General features: G+C 37.1%; 1 protein-coding gene across 4 annotated transcripts; it reads left to right on the top strand.

Moving 5' to 3' along the window:
- Nucleotides 1-1360: 1360 nt before the first annotated feature.
- On the top strand, nucleotides 1361-18511 carry HCFC2 (host cell factor C2). 4 transcript variants are annotated; one of them, XM_031064508.1, is made up of 15 exons: nucleotides 1361-1504; nucleotides 1890-2050; nucleotides 3091-3299; nucleotides 3782-3866; nucleotides 4933-5036; nucleotides 5620-5808; nucleotides 6887-7072; nucleotides 7494-7597; nucleotides 8572-8770; nucleotides 9712-9912; nucleotides 11065-11135; nucleotides 12367-12504; nucleotides 13811-13996; nucleotides 14407-14692; nucleotides 15611-18511. In XM_031064508.1, the coding sequence occupies exons 1-15, from the start codon at nucleotides 1460-1462 to the stop codon at nucleotides 15634-15636; spliced, it is 2190 nt and encodes a 729-aa protein (XP_030920368.1). In that variant the 5' UTR covers nucleotides 1361-1459; the 3' UTR covers nucleotides 15637-18511. The 4 variants fall into 4 exon arrangements, with proteins under 4 accessions (XP_030920368.1, XP_030920370.1, XP_030920369.1 ...); XM_031064510.1 differs by lacking the exon at nucleotides 14407-14692 and having other exon boundaries at nucleotides 13811-13943; nucleotides 15609-15686; XM_031064509.1 differs by lacking the exon at nucleotides 15611-18511 and having other exon boundaries at nucleotides 8572-8731; nucleotides 14407-15592.
- Nucleotides 18512-21291: the final 2780 nt, after the last annotated feature.

Below are 21291 nucleotides of genomic sequence, written 5' to 3'. Positions count from 1 at the left end.
TGTCCGGATCCCCCTCCTTCCCTCTGGTGGCGGCAGCTCACGAGAGCTGAATGCCCTGGAATGGGAATCTTGTTTGGAAAAGTGAACGCGTTGGCATCGGGAGCCTTTCCAAACAGGAAGCTGCCCAAGACCGATTTTATTTGTGAAAGATCAGATGCCCAAATAGTTACTGTACTGAATGGTGGATGAGGCTGGAAAACTTGCGTGTAATTTCAGGGCTTGGGCCGAGACGGGGGAGTTCAGTGACTGATCTGTGCTTCTCAGTCAGACAGCGTTGGCTGCTTGAGGTTTTTCCAGGCAGATTTTTCCGGATACCTTCAAGATCTACTATGCTTGATTCAGATTTCTGACGGGAGAACGAAAAAAACCTTTCTGTTCTGACAAGTAATCCAAAGAAAACTCTTAACATAGTTATGCCATCAGAACAGAGGTTCTGACAAGTGCCTTTTGAGTGAGTCTTATAATGACTTAGTTTTTTTCTTCCCACACTTTCTGCTTAAGGTGTTTCCCCTTTGCAGCAGTGACAAAAAGCATCATGACTTAGTTGCTCCAGTTTCTGGATGACTGCTTGGCCCAAACTGACCTTTTTTATTCTGGGGTTAAGATGCAGGGTTATGACCTGAGCTGCCCGAGTGTGGGATATCATCCATGGCCCTTGCTGTGCATGTGATGATTTTTGAGGAGCTGGCATACACTGAGAGCATCTTAATCCCCTGCAGCAACGTTCACTGGAAGCTTCTAATTTCTTACTTCTCCTCTTCGTGCTCATAGAAATGTGTAGGAAAAAGAAGACATTGTCCCCTGTAATTCTTAAATTTTAGAACAGTTTAGGCACCACTATGCTGCTGCTGGATCAGACAGTCTCAGTTGCTTTTTCTCGACACTGTGCCTCTCCTCTCCCGCTCTGTGGATATTAACATGAGTCTCAGAACAGTGTAATTAGTTTTTGAATAGGGCTATTAAGTCCAGGCACAGTGCCATGCTGCTGTAGCTCTAATAATTCTGTTTCTAGAGCTAGCTCCCTCTGAGTTAGTGTGGTTATCTCTTTTGTGTGGAACTGCACTTGTGTTCCTCATTAGCCTCTATTCTTGGCAAGTGACTGACTTAGTTACAGTGACCTCATGGGTTCATTCATATACTGGGTAACACTGGTTTGATAGAGGTGTTTGCTTTTCTTGTTATTAAAGAAAATAAGAATTCATTTAAAACTTAGTGTGAAGTAAATAGCCGTAGTTATCTGCAGATGAAAGGTAATTCTTTAGAAAACAGAGGTGTTTAAAAATACATGTTTCAATGTTTGAAATATTTTTTCTAATCTATTTTTCTGGGTTTTGGCTTTTTATTTCCTACTATAGTTACAAATCAATGGTTCCTTCCTGCTGTTAGAGGAGATATTCCTCCAGGCTGTGCAGCACATGGATTTGTTTGTGATGGTACCAGAATACTAGTTTTTGGAGGAATGGTTGAATATGGAAGATATAGCAATGATTTATATGAATTGCAGGTAGGAAATGTATGAATATGTTTTGATTTTCAGGACTACTATATTTATCTGTTTATGAAGAAACACATTTTATTTTATTTTACCAACTGCAGAGGAAAGTTAGATGATCTTTGCTCTTCAGAAGATTTTTTCTATCTTAAGAATCTAAAGTTTATTTTAAATAACTTTGAAATAGAGACTTTCATCTAGTCTAAATAAAGTATAATATATTCAATATTTTATTAAGGCTAGCTCTTACATATCCCTTTTAATGAATGTCCTAAGAAAAGCTCAGAATTCCCTTTAAAAATTCAGAAAATATATAAGTGTTAATATTATATGAATTCTATTTGTTATGACAGACTATCAATGAAATTATTTTAAAATAAATTTTTTTGTCTTCAAGGCCAGTCGATGGCTCTGGAAAAAAGTAAAACCTCAAGCTCCTTCAAATGGATCACCACCCTGTCCTCGGCTTGGCCACAGCTTTTCTTTGTATGGTAACAAGTGCTATTTATTTGGTGGCCTGGCAAATGAAAGTGAAGAGTCAAATAATAATGTTCCCAGGTATGCTGATTTGTCTTTGAATTTAATGGCTTTAAAAACAAATTACTTGATTTGACAGCTTTGAAAAGGAACATTCTAGGCAGGCTGTCCTGCACACCAACTGCTCAAAGTTGGGTTATTTGTGCAGTGAAGGGGTTACATGCGAAGAAGATTAAGTATTCCTTTTGCTAATCCCACAATATGGAACACTGAGTGACAGCTCTGACACTTTTGTAGGGCAACCTGAGTAGGCTTTTGTATTTCTCCTGGTATTTTGGGTGATGTTTCTAAGAATGGCTTGTTTGTTAGAATTACCTCAATCAGCAGAGTCTCATGAGTTATCAGGGACTTAGATGGATGTTTCTTCTGTATTGCTGTGAAAAACAGTTATAAATTCATCTGGAAATTTATTACTATAACAGCTGAAGTTGCCATTATTGTAAGAAACTGTGCTACAATGCTGAAGTTTTATATTGACATTCACCTGCAGCTCGGAGCACTTAAATCCGCTGAGCTATAAACTGGCAATTTCAAGCTCAGTAAACAAAAGGTATCTGGTGTGAATGCCAAGATTCAAAGACCATTATCTAAAAATAACTTGCTGATAGATTCAGCAACAAGTGGCTAATTGTGTATTGGCCAGCCTGAAGACACAAGAAAACAACAGCTTCTTCTCACCTTCATTGCTTTAAGAGTTACAGAAATTTCTCTCTAATACCTCTTGTCATCATGTATTTCTCACTGCTTTGTGGTTTATTGTGTGTCCATATGTAGCAATTTTTGCAATAAATGTTGTTTTCATGTTTCTTTTATGTAATACAGTGTATCAATTAAGAGAGCATATTTTCTCAGAGGCAAGAAGTTCTAACTGTTAATTTTTTTTTAAACCCATTTTGAATTCAGATTTGGTACTGCCCACAATGCATCAAATGTTTTGAGAGTTTAGAACTCTGCGCCCTCCCAAGACAGAAGTTTGTAATACCTGGAAGTGGTCAGGGTTAAAGTGCGCTTGTTGTCATGCTTATAAGTGAGTTTTTCATACTTTGACAATAATACTCTAGATATTTAAATGATTTCTATGAACTGGAGCTGCAACATGGGTCTGGTGTGGTCGGCTGGAGTATTCCTGTGACCAAAGGAATCTTGCCATCTCCCCGAGAATCTCACACAGCCATAGTGTACTGCAGAAAAGATGTGGGAAGCCCAAAGATATATATATTTGGAGGCATGTGTGGCTGTCGGCTTAATGATCTCTGGGAACTTGACATAGGTGAGTTGGTTTGCCAGCAGAAGTCAGTGCTTACTGGCTGAGGGGAAAAATTACAGTATAGAATGGTTAATGACAGGCTGTGGTGCAGATATTATTGAGACTGCCACCATAGTGTTAACCTTTTGTAATATTAGGAATTAAATAGATTGTTTGCATATATTATCCTCACTGATTATGAGTACTACATGACACAGATACCATAGTCTTTAAAACACTCTAAAGAAACCAAGTTGAATAACCATAATGAAACCATAATTTATGTTTTTGATAAACACTTAGTTTGTCAGTATTTCCTATGATTTTTTTAAAAAGAAGTTCCAAATGCTTGTTATTGCACCCTTTTTCTAAAAGTAGCCATCTTAAAAAGGTGAAATTTAGCTTTGCTCAGTATTTAGAGGTAGGTTCCCTCCTAAAATCCAAGTAGTGAAATATGTACCAGCAAGATTTTTTTTTTTTTGAGGATTTTATTCTCTTTCTTTTAGAAACCATGACCTGGTCAAGACCAGAAACCAAAGGGACAGTACCACTTCCTCGCAGTCTCCATACGGCCAATGTAATAGGAAACAAGTATGTCTGTTGTTAAAAGCTCAACTCTAGAAAGGTACACCTAGTAGGGGAATGATGATGCTTATCCACTACTGTATACTCAGTATAAACATCAGCCCTGTAGGGTAGTTTTCTGCTGCTGTTTCAGTGCCACTATTAACTCAAGGGTAGTAATCCGTCAGTGTTTCCATCCAGCAGGACAACCTGCCCAAGCCACCAGCAGCTTTCTGGGCTTCTTGGAGCACCTTTGTGTATTCTGGGGCAGCCTCATCTGGGCTTGAGCTCTGTCAGGAGTAAGCTTCAGTGCCTCTGTGTGTGTGACACAGATTAGGTACCTCTACAAAAAAACTTCTCAAAGAGTACAACTAGTTCCAGGCAAAACTATTCCCCACTTTTTCTGCATTCTGTCCCTCATTACTCTGCTTCTTGCCAATATGGTTTGTTTTGGCAGGTAGCATTGATAAAATGGATTTTAAAACATGGGTTTCAGTCCATTTTGTATCAATTTACAAGCTGGCATGAGGAGAAAGAGGCAAGGGAGTAAAGAAGTATGAAAGCTTTATATCTTCTGATTCAACAGCTTAGCTTTTTTTAATTTACTTAAAATGTTAGTAGTTTGTAGCCTGCATTATATTTTTAAATTTTAATATCTGAATTATATCAAAATTTAATATGATGCCAGTCATCTTATTTTAGCCTGACTTACTGAGGGCTCTGCAGTAAAGGATTGTAGAAATTCTGTTATATGTGTGGTATTTTTGGTGACCATTAGCAGTTTGATGGTTTGCTAAATGTTACAGTATTAACTGCTGTTTCTAGGAAGTAGTTTGAGAAGTTTCTGGGACTTTTTTGTGTGGTTGGGTTTTTCAATCAGTCAGCTTACTCAGAAATTTCAGGAGGTAGATGTCCGCAACAGTACTTCATAAAGACAGTAGATACAAATAAAATTTGCTGTGAACGAGAACTGTAACACACTGGAAATTTTCCGTTTTGTCCTAGTTTGAAAGAGCCCATGCAGCACATCTAGCTGTTAATTGGTGTTTCTTTTCTTTTCTTTTTCCCTCTTCCCTCTTTTTCTGTATTTCAGAATGTACGTTTTTGGTGGATGGGTTCCACAGTCAGCAGGAGGTGAAATTTCTGCTCCTGATGGTGAATGGAAATGCACTGGTTCCTTTTCTTACCTTAATTTGGGTTAGTGTTTCTGCCTTTCTGGAAGTGGGTATTTTGAATTAATATTTTCTTAACGGAGTAGAGTAACTATTTTGAATACGTTGAGAAAAGTTTAGGATACATAGTTGTAATCCTGGCTGACTGAAAATATTGCCAGTTTTTTGGACATTACTTGAAAAGAAATATTTTAATTATTATTTTTATTTGAAGATTTAGCAGGTTTGCTTTTTCAAATCTTTGTTAATACAACTTTAATGCTAAGTAATGTAAATACTCCTTCTTCATTTGTAGAAGAACACAGAAGACAGGTTCTGAGTTTTTTTTTTAGCATGTTAGTACTATCCCTGAATTCTCAACTTCTGATCTATTTGCCTGAGAGAGATAACCGGAGGTCAGAATTCAGCCTGTATGAATTGATTTTGTCTTGCACACTAATTGGAAAGTGACCTTCTCTTCATAATATTTCCATTTTAAATGCAGCTGTCTATAAAAAAAGAGAGGTGATTTATTTTCCTTTTTTTCTGAGCAGTTAAGTGTGTTAACATCTTTATTTCTTGTTTTGGAGAACATCTAGAAACTAAATGCTTTGAGTTTCATTTACTAGATACCACAGAATGGATAGGTCTGATCTCAGATTGCCAGGAGGACAAAAGTAACTTGTTACCAGGGCCAAGAGCAGGACACTGTGCTGTAGCTGTTGGCACTCGTCTGTATATCTGGAGTGGTAGAGATGGTTACAGAAAAGCTTGGAACAATCAAGTTTGCTGCAAAGATCTTTGGTACCTTGATACTGGTGAGTCAGAAATAAATAAGACACTTGTACTATGTTTTGTGTTTTATTAACATATGGAAAGCTTGCGTGACTGATGAGCAAACTTGAAGAGTATTTACATTTTAAAAATTGTTTTTAAATCATGCTTTACTGCTGGTTGTTTAAAGGCTATTACTTAAAATAAAAAAAATTAGGAAGGCTTGTTTAAAGCCTCTGAAAAAAATTTGTGCTAAATTCTGCACTGCATGCCATAGTCAGCTGATAGAAGATGCTGAAGGCTGTTTTGCCTAAACTCAGGGTTCCTGGCCTCTTTTTAGTGATCTTTTCTGCTACTACTTACTTTTTTCACCAAATCCCATCTCTTGGGATCATTGCTGCTGCTGCTTCCTCATCTCTTGGACTGTAAAAAGATACTCTTCAATCTAAGAAAGGACCAAATTGTTCCCGGGGATGAAGGGAATTCTGGAGACTAATCACTCATTAGTAGCTGCATTGATAGCAGAACACTGAGTTGGGAGAGAGGGAATTAGAATAGAACTTTTTTTTTTCTGTTTCATTTTTCCCTCAGAAAATGAAAAATAGTGGGGGAGGGGTGTACTTAGGACTGCAGCCTGGTCAGGCATAGAGGCACGTGAGAGGAGCAAGCCGTTGGCTAGTCATGTCCGGGTTTCAGCCTGTGCAGAAGAAGTTAGAGCAAAAGCTCACTTCAGCAACACAGAGCAAGGAAAACGGAAGAGGAATAATTTGTGAATTAGAGGAATATGTAAAGTTTTAGGAGCCAAAGAGCTACCTGCAGCGTTTCAGGAAAGCAAAAGGATCTGCTGTCTCTGTAATCCCTACAGTGATGTAGCTACAACTTAAAGGCCTAAACAAAGCATCAGAACTGGAGCATTTTTGAACACTTTGAAAAGACCCTTTGTAATTCTCTATCTTGACTTGCCACCTTTGACAGTGGTTTCTTGTTGAATATGTGTTCATATATATTGTATATCAGTGAAGAAGGAGCGACTGATTTTACTTGCAATATGCAGCTATTTAATAAACTGGTAGGGGAAGGCAATTTCTAACATGCCATCTGTGTTTTATTGGTTTCCTGTAGAGAGACCTCTAGCACCATCACAGGTACAGCTGATCAGAGCTACAACCAACTCTTTTCAATTGAAGTGGGATGAAGTACCTACAGTTGAAGGATACCTTCTTCAATTACATGCTGACTCACCAGTGCCACTGGTGGCTGGAATTCCTGGTACTAGCATTCCTGAGACATCAGTGCTGAGTTCGCAAGGTAGCAGTCAGATGACATTACGCTAATGCTCGTGCACAGGCGGACTGGAGGGTTGCAGAAGTAATAAATGAGTTTGTTTTTTAAAGAACCATTCTGTGAGAGAGAGACCCTGTTTCTTTGGTTATTCTCCAAATGCCTGCATCATAATTATGGCAAACTCCCCTTTCGCTTGTTTCTGTTGGTTTTGGCCAGCTATCTGAATTATGAAGATATTTGTAGAATGCTAGGCACAAGTTGAGAAAGGAAACAGTGAGGAAGGGATTTTATCTGACTATTTAGCCATATAGTTTCATTTCAGACTTACAATAAAGTTTTCCTTCAGGCAACTTTGGCTTCCCTTTTTCTTACTGAAATAGGTTAAAACCATCATAATATTAAGTTTTGCATAACTGATGGGAATTTGCTTTTGTTTACCTGCAAGGTGGTTGTTCTCTCCATCAGAGTCCACAATCAATGCCTAGCATCCCTTATGCAGAAATGAAGGTGGATCATCCCAGCCAAACAAATAATCTCATTCCTAATAATGTAAGTGTAAGCTGAAAAATGCTTCGGTGTCAAAACAGTGTGGCAAGGTAGTGAACTGCTAGAACGTTTCTCAGTTTCAAAACTCCCTGCATACTTTTTAGGTCTTAGAAAAAAAAAAAAGCAAATAAAACAAAAAGAAAGACACCTGCTGAAGTAGTTGTCTGTTTTCTTAGATACTTCTTGGTTTTATGATTGAGATACAATCTTTCAAGTCCTCTTCTTGTTAATGCAGAAGGCAATTGCAACTGTATTGTCTTCTACAATGCCAACTGTGAATCTGATGCCAATAGGAATACTATTCATTCTCAGAATGCTGGTGACATTAATGTGGGAAGCAAAAAGAGTTAGGCATATTCCTTCTTTGTTAGTCTAGTTTAGTTTTATGCTAGTCTGCTTATTTGTAAGTTCCTACAGCAAGTTAAATCCAGTTATTATCTGTGGTGTGCAGTTGTACGTGTTCCTCCGTTCCGCCAATTTAATGGAAATAGTGAGGACAAACTCTGGCTAAAGGATCTCGTTTTTAGAACTTTGGACCATTTCTTAGTTGTGTAAAGTCTGAGATCTGTATGGGATCCATAATGTATTCCTGAAGAAAACACATATAGAAATACCATAAATTTCACTAAGAGTACAAATATCTCAAGTACGTGTCAGGAAAGTGAAGGTTGAAAGCCTCTGTAATTGTGATTTTCCCCAAAGTGCGCCCAGTAGACTAAATATACACAGCAATGAAATGACATGTAATGATAAAATTTAGTGTGAGTCTTCCAAGTCAACTCAGTGTTTGAGTCTTTGTTTTATAATGACTAAGATAAGGATTGAGAGATTGATTTCTTTGTCTAATTTAAAGTACTAGAAGGAATTATTGGAGGAGTTTATATTGTTGTTTATGAGCAAGCATTTTCATGCTATGTTTGCAATTGAAATTTCTGAACTTTGCATTGTAGCATTAACAAATGTGTTGTTTTGGTTAGGTCCAAGTTGCCCTTTCATCCAGTTCAAAAGTAGAAGGAAAAGAAAAGGTTGCAGCACCTGTAAACAAGGTTACACAGGAGACTATGAAAAACCACACCGATGCTACAGGATTCAAAGAATCAAATGCCCCTTCTCTTTTGCCTGTTTGTGCTTCTTCAAGTAAGATGACTATGGAAAAAAAAATAGAGGAAAAAAAAAGTGAGAGTTAAAATTCATCTTAAAAACATAAAATAAGATTGTTTCTGTCTTGTAGTTTAAAATTATTTAAGAGTCCTTTGTAGTTTAAGAAACCCAACTTGTGTTAGTTATTACTGAATGTATTTTTAGAAGATACAAAGAAAATTGAAATCTTAACTTGTTTGAAGTGTTGCACAGTACAGGAAATTCTCAATATATTCATTATTATGATGGACAATCTGTCTAAACATAAATAGCCATTTTTAGCATCAAGTAAAAAGGGACAGATGACATTTTACAACATTGTGGTGATAGTAACTCCATACTCCAACACTGTGTCTGTCTGTTAGCTATTGGCTGATGTAAAATTCCAGGCAATGTAGAGACAAGCATGTTTCTCTCTGACTGTAGAGGAAGTAAAAGATGACAAGGCTCTGATTTATGCATGTCACTGAAGTGCCTTAAGTTCAGTGTAGTGAATCCAGGCTTAATCACCTGATCTGTTTATATTTGATCTCAATGTATTTATAGGTAGTTGGATTTTTATTTTCTTCACAGTGTAATTTAATTAAATGAGGAAATGTTGGTTCTTATTGCTAAGTGAGAAACAGACTTCTACAGGGGTTAATCTTAAACTGATTTTTAGAAATCTGTGATACTGATTTGTGTGGATGCTTTATTTTAGTAGGGTTTTTCCCCCAAATTAATTTTTTTGTGACCAAATACATGAAAACCAGCAAACTTTAAATAACTGTTAACATATACCTATTTATGACTGTGGAGACAGACTCCTATTCATTTATAAACCTAAAGGAAGCATTAGCAATCAATATAATCAGATCTGTTCTAACCTAATTCTGAGCTAAACTCAGGCTTTATATGAAACTAAATCCATTAGACCAGGTTGAGATTTGGTGTGTTATCAATATTGAATTCTTGCTAATATTTTCTTCTTTTCTAAGGTGCTCAGACATCAGCAAATATAGGTGAATTACATGACTTGGACAAACAAAGTGTAAATCCTGATGCTTCTGTATCCAGTACTGTCTCCAGCACACAAACTATGGTAACCCAGCAGGCTGTTAAAACTGAACCATCAAGTACAAATGGGGCAGTTGTTAAAGATGAAACTTCACTAACAACATTCAATTCAAAATCTGAAGGTTTGAAATGTGTTTCACATACTGTATTTTGAGCCATATATTTCTAAGGCCATCAGAGTTCCTATAGTGTGGTGGGATTCCCGTCTTGAATAGTACCTGGGATGTAGATAGGGCTTTGGGCATTGAAGACTTTGTGCAGCCTGGATTTATACATCTTTTAAAATGAGGATTTTCCTTCTATGCATTTGTAAATCACCCTGTTTCCTGTAAGTGACAAATCTTCATTTATGCAGAGGTCCATTTTTTAAATATCAGTGGTAGCCTGTTTTGCTGCTCATTGCATATTTATTTTCATTCAGTGCTTGTCTGTTTAGTCAGCAAAAGACTAAGATGGTAACCTTGGATGATTTTGACTTCAAGCAACTGACCTCTGTAATAAATGTGGCCAGCTCACTGCTGGTCTAATATGCTGGCTTCTTCACAGTCTGCTGGAAATAATAATTTATGCAGAACATAAATGGGTAGTTTTTCAAGTTTTGTTTTTGACCAGTATCCACAGGCAGTGCTTGTTATTGAGTGTTAACTAAAGAACTGTATTCTCATATTGATGTGTGATTTTTACCAAGCAGTATTGTATTTTAAGAGCAGAACCCAGGAACACAAGTACAGAATACTAACACTCCCATGTGTTACTCATGTGCTTAATCTTTTTTTTCCTTTAAAGATTCTACTTTAAATTTAATGAATGCTCTGCTCCCATTTGTTAAGGTTGTTTACAGTTTAACTGCTTATGTTCAGAATTCAAACTGTATCGATATCAGAAAAAATGCAATCAAATTAAGAATTCACACTTAGACTATTCATACAATGTCCCCAGTATGTGCCTCAATCTGGTATTTTAGATTATTTGTTCACAAATATTTTATATCAATTTCATAATGCTGTCACTTTTTAGGATTTTCTGAGTCCTGCCTTCTGTTTGTATTATCTGTAGCAGCCTCCAGTGCCAGACTTTCAGAATTGTTCTGTGAATTTGATAGAAGCCAAAATTAGTTGGTGTTATAAATAGAACTGCATGCAAAAGAAGTCTGAGACGTTCTTGTGCAACAAATATTTGTAAATGGCTATTGAGGTCAACTTTCACACTCTGTGGGTTTTGTATTAAATTTTTTCTATTGCTTATGTTTTTAAGATTTCATGTTTTGTTTTTAGCTGCTGAAACTGCTTATGTCATGCCTTCAACAAGGGTCAGTACTGGACAGACAAATGATTCACACTCTTCTGTAAGTCTGAAAAAGTATTATCAAATTGCTTTACCTATTATAGTGCTGATTAGTTGTAAGGGCTCTTCTGTTTTCCTTTACTTATATTTTTGAAAGAAAAGCAGTGTTTATTTTGAGCTTAGAGTGAATAATACAGGGGTAAACATTTCTGTTGTAAAACTAATTGCATTGTGTGGGTTAGATGTGAATCTAAGTAGCAGTTATGTAGTTGGCAGGAGATCCAAGTTCCTGTTTCAGCTGTTGAATCATTTTCATCAACTGGCACAGTGGAATGGTCAGTCTCTGCTATATGATGTGCAAATATAAAAAGTTTTCCTGTATGCACAACTGAATTTAAAATGAAGTACGTATTAAATCAGACTAGTGTTAGCTGCTGATTCTATAGGTTTGAAACGTAACTGAACTGACATCTTGATGTTTTTCCCTAGAGGACATGGGGACTGACTATGCAAGCTGTAAATACTGCCTGAAAAAGTAAATGCTTCCTATTTCACCTGCTTACAACTTAATACACAAACCCAAGGTGCCACTGTTGCCACCAAAAGCGAGGAACTAAGGATGGGGAGAAGCAGCTGCTACCAAAGGGTGGGGTGCTTTTGCCAAGAGCAGCTGCAGCTCCTGCCCCATTTCCATGCTAGCAGGATCATGGCCTGTCTGTGCCGGGCACCTGATTGTGCAAGTGCTCTCCCTGGTGTCTGGAGACCACCAAGAAAGCCAGTTTGTCTTACTGGGTCAGTCAGGAGCAGTTTGCATGCATTCCACCCCCATGGCCCCATGCCACAGCAGAGGGCTGTTCTCAGCTACAGGCAAGTTCCACAGTGCCTGAGAAAGAGCACATGTGGGGCTGAGCTACAGCTGAGCCCCAGGGGGAGCTGCTGATGTTGGACCACCTTGGGAAACTTCTTGACCTCTGAGAGAAAGTCAAGACCTTCTCCCAACTACATGCTGCTACAGACACCTAGTTCTACAGATTTAAGCTTCTTCCCTGCCCCATTTAGAATATCAGATGCGACATCCCAGCTGTTACTTTTTAAATGACAGACTGTGAGTAAATGTATAAGAACCAGTTGATTTTGCACAGTATTTTAGTAATACATGCATATTCATTTGAAGCATAAAAAAGTAATACTGGTATAAAAGGGGGTTGTCTCTTACATATACTAGAGCCTTGACATTTTTTCCATGGCATTGAAGTGTGGGTAATCTTCATGATGTGTTCTTCAAATACTAGAGAGCTCCCCAGAGGCTGCCAGCACCAGTGAAAACCAGGGACCGCCGGTGGTATGATGTGGGAATTTTTAAGAACAACAGTGCTGTGGTGAGCCAATTCTACTTGCTGCCAGAGGAAACACTGAACATCAATAGCAAGGTAGCTGCGGCTTCTCTGATATAACTTGCATATACCTATTTCAGAATTTGTTGCTTATATAGTTCACAACAAAATATGGGATTTTCTAATACTGCAGCAAAATCTGGTGTTCATAGGAGTTGTATTTTATGACCAGTATTTCTTCATGTATTTTTCTCACCTTTTTTTACTATTTCCTAAACTAGATGGATTTCTTTTGTTATTTATGTATGATAATACAAAATATCTTATTTTGCTGTTGCTTATTCTTTTTTTATTTCTTGCCTTAGAAAACAATTTTAAACTTATAAATTTTCAAGCCAGTAAAATTCTTAAAAACTAAAACCCCCACAATTTCTTAATATGTTATTTCAGTCCAGCATCGAAATGTTTCAATTTCTTCTCTATTCCCAGAATCTTTGCATAAAAATTTTAAAGATACTAGTAAGACATAGGCTAGACTGTTTAAAAAGAGTAGATCTGGAGCTGTAGTGGCTTTTCTATTAGATCTTTCTAACTTACTATTTGGTACATGTAAGTGGATACATGAAAATTATGAGTGTGAAACTTGGAAAAGTGTAACAGTTTTGACAGTAAAAGTGTAAATTAGTGATGTCCTCATTAACTAGAAACAAAAATTGTGTCTTCTTGAGACAGAAACAAAAAACCTGAAGCCTTCCTTTGCAAGCACTTCACTATAAATATTCTATGTCTTAGTTTTAAAGAGCACAGTACATTGTACAGTGTTTACATTAATTGTGGTTCTTTTACATTATTCAGTAGGAAAATAGTTCCACTGTAAGGATCAGTGATGCATCAATGCATATTTTAATAATGGAAGTATGGTAGCACCTAATGTTTCAGAAAGCTGTTTGTTACTGACTTACTGGACGTTTCCTTAAAAACATTTTGGTTACCTACACATTGTACTGCAGCTCCTAATGTTAGAAATAACTGCTTTTGAAATAAAAATATTTTTTAGGACAGAAGATTATGTTAACTAAATCATAACTTATGTAGTTGTAAATGCTACTTTGTTTTAACTTTCCTGAGTAAAAATAACCACAAGGCACAGCTTAATTTAAATGACTGAAAAAATGGGATATCGTTTGGTCTAGACATGTAGTCTTACTTTGCATATTACATCAGCTGTTTTGATGTGAAATACTGTGTCAGTCAAAACCTTTTCATAAATTCTGATGTAAGTACAGCAGTATTAAATAGATTTCAGTTTCAATTGAACTTAATTAATCTCAGCTTAACACTTTTTAGGCTAATTGTGTTTATAATATTTTAAAGATTACCACAAATGTTGCTTTATTTTCAGATGGAAGGCGCAGATGTACCAGACTACAGATTACTTAAGAAACAAGATCTGTTTCCTGGCACAGTGTACAGATTCAGAGTTGCTGCAATTAATGGCTGTGGTGTTGGGCCTTTCAGTAAAATCAGTGAATTCAAGACGTGCATTCCAGGTTTTCCTGGAGCTCCTTCAACAGTCAAAATCACCAAGGTGAGAAATAGAGGTAATTCTGATTCTGGTTCTGATGTGTGAAATTCTGGTCACTGGTGTAATCTCAGAACTCTTAGTTATAGTTAGTTTTATTTTTAAGTTAAAATTGTCATACAAAATAGTGTCCAAAGCTTACTTAGTTAACTCTGCTCAATATTTCTTTAAGAAATTTGCTAAAAATAATTCTTTTAAGAACTAATTATAGTTTCCCCATGATTTTCTAGTCTTGGATCATTAAATCTATAGGGGTTTACCACACTTCTTAAAAAAAGTCAAAAGACATCCTTATCTCCAGAGTGGTGATGATAGGTTAGAATTTTCACATAATCTTTAGAATTTGGTGGTTTTTTTGTATTGTTTAGATATTTATGGTTAGCTACATACTATCATATGTTTCTCTCTTTCTTCAGAGTATAGACTGTATTCATCTTTCTTGGGAGCCTCCTGCTTCACCCTCTGGAAATATTTTAGAATATTCTGCCTACTTAGCCATCCGTTCCACGCAATTACAGGAAAATCCAAGTCAACTTGTATTTATGAGGATATACTGTGGTCTTAAAACATCTTGCATAGTGACTGCTGCCCAGCTTTCCAATGCCCACGTGGATTACACCTCCCGGCCTGCCATAGTGTTCAGGATTTCAGCCAAGAATGAGAGAGGCTACGGCCCAGCCACGCAGGTTCGGTGGCTCCAAGGTAAAGTCACTGTCACACACAGCATTTGAGTGGAGCAGGAGCTGTGCATTTCTTCCAGAACCTACGCAGCACTGCATGTGAACTGCTTGAAATGTTGGTTTGTTCCTTATGGGAGTTTTATGCAATTCTAGTTGTTGCTTCTGAATAATTCTGTATAATTCACTTCAGCTCAGAAGTTTTTCAGTCTAATAAGAAGCAATCCAGTTATGTGCATCATGTAGATGACATACAGTGTAATCAGGGGTTTTTTCAGTCTTTTCACCTTCCTGAATGGAAAAAAAATTCCATCAGGTGATATCAGGTGCATTTTTGTGATGCATATACACTTTAAAATCTGTGTTACAGCCAGAAAAGGTTTTGTCATCTTGTCCCTGGGCTTGAATTTGTACAGGCTCATGATGATTTGGGAATGGGAATGGATCCACTGAAACTAAAAGTAGTGTTAGCCTGGTCAGTTTTGGCCTGCCTTATAAGTAAGCCAATATGGGGTCTCAAGTTTTGTCAGCTTCTCATCCTGCTCCTTCCTGTTTCTGGCTTAGCTTTGTTGGGAGCTGGCATTGCTCAGCAAGAGGTACTGTGGGCACAGAGGAAGGTAGGAAGGGCAGAGTGCCCATCCCCTTGGGCAGCAAGGAACTGTGGTGGGGGGGTAGCTGATCTCAGCTGCTGGGCTGGGACCCACCTGTTGAATGCTCCACTGCTTGGTTTCAAATATGTGTTTTTCTAAGATGGGGAGTAACAATGAAGAAGTTGTCTTCTGTGATGTTCAGTATTTCAGTGCTGTTTTAACACTTTATTTGGCACAGGTTTTGACCATTATCTATATCCTACAACTCTGAAATAATGTTTGTTTGAAAATGTTTGAGTGTGTATGCTGTGTGAAATTACAAAACATTTAACAATGTCTCCTTTGCTTTGCAGATATGAAAACATCAGGCTCAAAGTAGAAATGACTTAATAAATCTCAATTTTCAAATGTAGTGTTTAATGTAACTCTTGTACTATTTGTAAATGCTACAAATATTTTATTTTTGCATTGTTTTTATCTTAAAAATATATAACCTTTTTTACGTTGACACATTGATGTTGTAGAGCCTTGCTCAGGTATGAGTATCATATAGAAAATATATCCAAGATGGTGGGGTGGAGAATTGCTCTCTGTCCAGCAGCTCTTTTTGGTAGTGACAAGTTAAAATGTAAAGAAGACAGAGTTTCAAATCAAAAATGAATAAAAGAATTGGCACAAGTAGTAGTATTTGAGGTAGAGTCCCCGGGATTGCTACAGATCTTGCATAGATAATTCATAAGATTTGGGATATGAGCAAATTCTGTTTGGTTTCTGTTCCCTATATCACATTCTTCATTCTGGTGCCTGAGTACAAGGCAAAAATTTCCAGTTATTATATAGTAACTTAAAATGTATAAATATTTTAATATATACTTCTTTTGTAAAGAAATGATTTTTTCTACTATTTGTAACAAATATCCTAATCTTGAAAAATATCCCCTGAAAATTTAAAAGGAAAAAGATAAACTTATCCATTGCTCTTATTACAAAAAACTTAAATTCATTGTAAATGCACTACTATTACTTAAAATTATCATTTTGTAGTTGTACAAATCTTAAACTTGTAAATACCAGTGTTTACAAGAGACCTTTCTAGTCTTGTATTAAAACATCCATGAGATTTATTATCTTTTTTTTTTAATCCATATGCTTTGCTTTTAGCATATGCTTGCTTTTTGCACTAATAATAACTTACCTCATTCCTGTGTTAGTAATCACTTGTGTTGCTTCCATAATGTTTCTGTAAAACTTCAATCTGAAAATTTTAACCAAAGTTTAGAATACATGGTAAGCAATTTTGCACATATTATATGGCAACTTTCAACATACTTATTGCAGTTAATCTTCTTAAGTGCTTGTTTGCTTTACCAATATATTCTACCAATCAAGTTCAGTATCTCCCTTTTACTATGCATCATTTTACATTAACTAGCTAGCTGATAAAATCAACAAGCATTACTTCTAGGAATAGGTTGATCCATTCCTATGGGAAAAGAGAAAAGTAAAGGTAAACATTTTAAATGTTATTTATGTATCTGTATATAAAACTATGTTTACCAAAGTGTAGAGGCTGAGTTGGACAAGGTCACTAGGTGAATAGATTGAGGCACCTAAATAAGATTTATTTTAAAATAAAATCTAAATTATTTACTGTGCAATGAAGTTTATACTTTGCACTTTAATTTTGCCCCAAATGCCAAAAGATTATACATCAAGGTAGAATTTCTTGCCTCTTCCAGTAAAATTTGTCTTAAGAACGTTTGTAAATATATAAACTAAAATCAATGATGTGCCTGGTTTGGTGGGAGAAGTATCACTAAAATAGTAGAGATTTAGCAGCTCAAGTCTCCCAGAGCAGATTTAACAGCCAAGTGTTGGCTCCCCTGTGAATCGGGGTTGTAATGAAGTGCTGGTACAGCCTTAATTATCGCAATGTATCACATGCTCCAATAGCATCAAGAAAGTGCTAGGGACCATAAATGGCTATAATAGTGTTAATTGTGGCACAGGAGTAACACATGTGGTTTGACTCCAGAGAAGAATCGTGTTTTTATGACAATGACAGATATCCCAGTTTCACTTTAAACAGTGTTTATAGTATGAATGTATAGGACTTTTCCTGAAGTTAACTGGCTTTAAGATATTTGTGTTTTAATGGCCCATTTCGTCAGGTAGGATCTCACTACCAATACTGTCTGATAACAAAAGTACCATACAAATGAACTGTCTACTAGAAGAATAGAACTTGGTTTTTCTTATTAGTACTGTGAAAGAAGCCTTTAGAGAAAATACTTGTGGCTTTGATTTTGTTGGTTGATAGCTGTGATTGTAGAGTTGTTATTTAAGAATAAAACCTGTTGGGTGTGTCTGGGTGGAGTTTTTTTGCACTTGGTTTCACAGGCTTTGCACAATTTCTTTTTTCAGTGGATGTGTCATGACTACCAAAGGGTAAAACTGTGGCGTTTTCAATGAAAGTATAATTTCCTTGTGAGTGTGCTTTCTTCAGCTGACCTGACATGTCACTTTTTTTTTTCCAAATTGGGTAATGTTGAATAGTGATCATATGCAACTCTTCAGTTGCTTACAGTTTTACTTTAAACTGAAATTGTGGTACACACTGTAAAATACACTTTTTGGTCTGTTTTTAGAACTGTATTTATAATGTCTAAATCCCACCTGTTTGCCTATCAACTAGATATCAGACAAATATTGATTGTTTGATTTTAAAGTTTAGAAGACTGTTGACACCAGCTCTTTGAGACTCCATGTTATCCATTTATTTCAGATACTGCTAAAGGACATGCAACAGAAGCTGAAATCTAGCAGATTACTATATCCATATTGTAGAAATGTCTAGGTTTACTGAACTTCTTAGGGAGGTTGTGACTGTGTAAGCATAGGACAGTTGTGCCAGTTATGGCAGGCACTGCTACAACTTCAGAATGTCCTTGTGAAAGTGGAAATGAAGTGAACAATAACTTACACTTTGTGTTTTCAAAGTAATTATAGCAATATCTTTTGAATGTAGTTTGGAGTAGAGCACATGATCATGCCATAAACTCTGAAGATGTAGTAAGTATTACTGTTGTTTTCTGATTATTTCAGGATAGCGAATTTGATGTGAACCTAATCTTACAGCCTGTTACTTCATGACCTCTACAAGGAAATTGACATTTTGTACAATACAAGTTGATTCGTCTTATTTTGAAGCATTGTTTGTTCTTTGTAATAAAGTGGTTGTCCTATCAAACACATTGTAAATACTGAAGTGTGTTTGTTTTTTCAGAGGCGTATGTGTACAAACTTGGAATTTCTGATGCAGAGAGTCAATTTCTCAAATTAGGGAAGAGGGTTTAATGATAAGCACTGTCATAGTACTATTACTCTTCCATAAATATTGTCTCCTAAGTTAATTCTTGGTTACCTCATGAGCTTTTCCCTAGTTGAGGTTCTCCAGTATCCCTGCCCCACCTTCCACAGTTGCTGTGCACTCACCATTACTTTACTCCCTTCCATGCCTTTGTGCCTTGCAGGCTGTGGCCTCTGAACTGAAATTCTGACATTACTTCCCCTGTCTATACAGGGGTCACTGTTGCTGACAGTGAGTGACAAAGAGTTTGGTGTTGTTTTGTTGCAGTTTGTTAAAAAGATGTGTGAGCACAAAGTCTGCTCAGAAGGCTCCTACTAAGGATTTGAGTTGTGTTCATGTCTGTAAGAAGTGGGGGAGCAGAGAGGAGCAAATGAACTGAAAGGTCTACTGGATTGTTTCTAGATCTCCTTAAGAGACTTCACGTGATAAACTGCTAAAAGCTGTATGCTCAAGATTGATTCCCTCTTTGTGTTCCTAGCTATTAGAATAATGGTTGTTGTCTTGTTATTTATGATGCTTGCATTAGTGGAAAACAAATGGGAAGGCCTAAAACATGAGTGAAGAATCCTCTTGTGCTGTTTTCTTTCTGTTAATAAGATTTTAAGAGTAGGAGTTATTTTCTCTTGAAGGCAAATTTGAATTTGCTGTATGAATTTATCTTAAAAACAACTCAGATTTATTTATTTTTTCTTTATAGCATTATCTGGTCCCTAGGATATTTTTGTAATATTTCTAGTGAGCTAAACATCAAGGCTTTTATTCTGTGGCTTCCAGTTCTGACACTGAAGGATTTCCAGATTCCCAGGACAGGGGTGGAGGACTGACTGCTGGCATTGTATGGGCAATGGGTTCCTCCTTCTGTTAATATAGTGAAATCTTCATTTTGAGGTGTTTGCCATTGGTCTGGAAGTGGAGATCCCTTTTATTAGAATTTCAACAAGCCAGCTTAAAGTATCAGGAAGATGAGCTTAAAATAATTCCTCTTGATCCATAGAGTCTTTAAGATACTGCACCTCCAGCATTTTCCCCAGAGAGGAAATCCCTGTGATGTGGGGCAGGTGGGGGTAGGGTGGGCATCCAGCTGAATCCCAGCATGAATGATTGGTGGTGGGGCTCAGCCAGAGAATGTCTAGCACCTGCAGCACCTGGAAGGGGAGTTAGGATCACAGGAAGGCCCAAGAGATCCGTGCGAGCTACTGGGCCTCTTGGTCTTACTCGCTCCTTATACGTGCCTCATGCTAAGTGGTGAAAATCTGGCATCTATAAATGTCAATTTCAACTGGGTCTGTTCCCTACATCCTTTAAAAGCCTGAAGTATTTAATATATTTGTTGGGTTTACAGTCCTGACAGGAACAACAAAAATATCTCTCAGATTGGGAGTGGGCATAGTTTGGTGTCATTGGTTTTGTTCTGGGTTTGGGGGTTTTTTTTAAGCTTTTTTTTTTGCTTGTTTTTGGGGGTTTGTTTGTTTGGTTTGGTTTTTGGTTGTTGTTTTTTGGGTTTTTTAAAGGGGATTCTTGCCTCTAACAAGCATCTGCTTTTAATATCTGATGTAATTGCTAAGTTGGTACAGCAGCTCCTTAAAATGAAAACTTAGGCTTGGATGTGGTATCTTCAAAGAGAAAAGAGATGAAGCATTTCAGTGAGTCCTAGCGTTCAGAGTTATTTCTGTATCTGTTGAAATTATAAAATACTGTTGTCCACACATGGAAGTTACCAATATACAGTTATTTCAAAGCAATTCTTAAAAGAGGCACACTGGCTATATGCCATTTTAGAAGGTTCAAAACCTTTTAGAAGGTCCAAAATGTTGGTTTATTTGCATCCTCTTCTTTTCTTTGTTTCCATTCACTCATTTAAATGTTTAACTGCCTTTTAGAGTAACCATCACTCTTGCATGCAGTGCTGGTAATTCTCTTTTAACAAAAAGTTATTAAGTACAAGCAGTTATCTTCTAACTTTGAGCAGTATTAACAAATATCCCAAACTCTTCTTTTTAGCAGCAGTTTCCTAATTATTTCTTCATTGTATTTTGCCTGAGTAGGAAAGAGACTTTATATGTTGACTTTAAATGCTGTCTGCTCCAGAAGGAAAGTGTTTAGAGTCTGGGAGCAACTCTTTGAAATTACTGTCTTGAAAAAGAAAACCTGAAATATCAATCTAACAGCTTGAGGTTTCAGCTACTTACATTTCAGCCATCTGAAGCAACATGGGAGCTTTCAAGCCAGACGACACAAAATGGCCAGGTTTTGTCAATATTTCTTCTTCTTGTGTGTACAGAACTTGGTCCCACTGCATCTACTCCAGAAACATTTTGGATGCGTTTCAGCTGCTTGGCTTGTGAAACGTGGCTGTTATTTGTGGTTTTGGATAGAGTGAGAGCAGACTCGTCCTCTGCTGCAGCCCTCCCCAGGCTCCACATTCTCATCCCACAGTGCTGGAGCCTGTTTCCTTGTAGCAGAAATGCACTCCAGCTGGCTGGAGGTGAGATTTCTGATCCTTCCCCTTTTTCCCCAGTGCTTAGCTTTTCCTGTCAGCTGGCTCCTGGCATCTGCCTGTTCACCAGGTTGCTTTTCCCAGGATGTTACACTGCACAGGGAGCTCAGGTGTCTGGTGGGTTTGGATTTCCTTGGCTGGGGCCAAGAGTTGAACAGTGCAGAAAC

Source organism: Geospiza fortis, unplaced genomic scaffold (genome assembly GCF_000277835.1).
Source record: "Geospiza fortis unplaced genomic scaffold, GeoFor_1.0 scaffold650, whole genome shotgun sequence".
Lineage (NCBI taxonomy): Eukaryota > Metazoa > Chordata > Aves > Passeriformes > Thraupidae > Geospiza > Geospiza fortis.
Note: the sequence above shows the minus strand (reverse complement) of the source record. Positions and strands in the feature narration are given on the sequence as shown.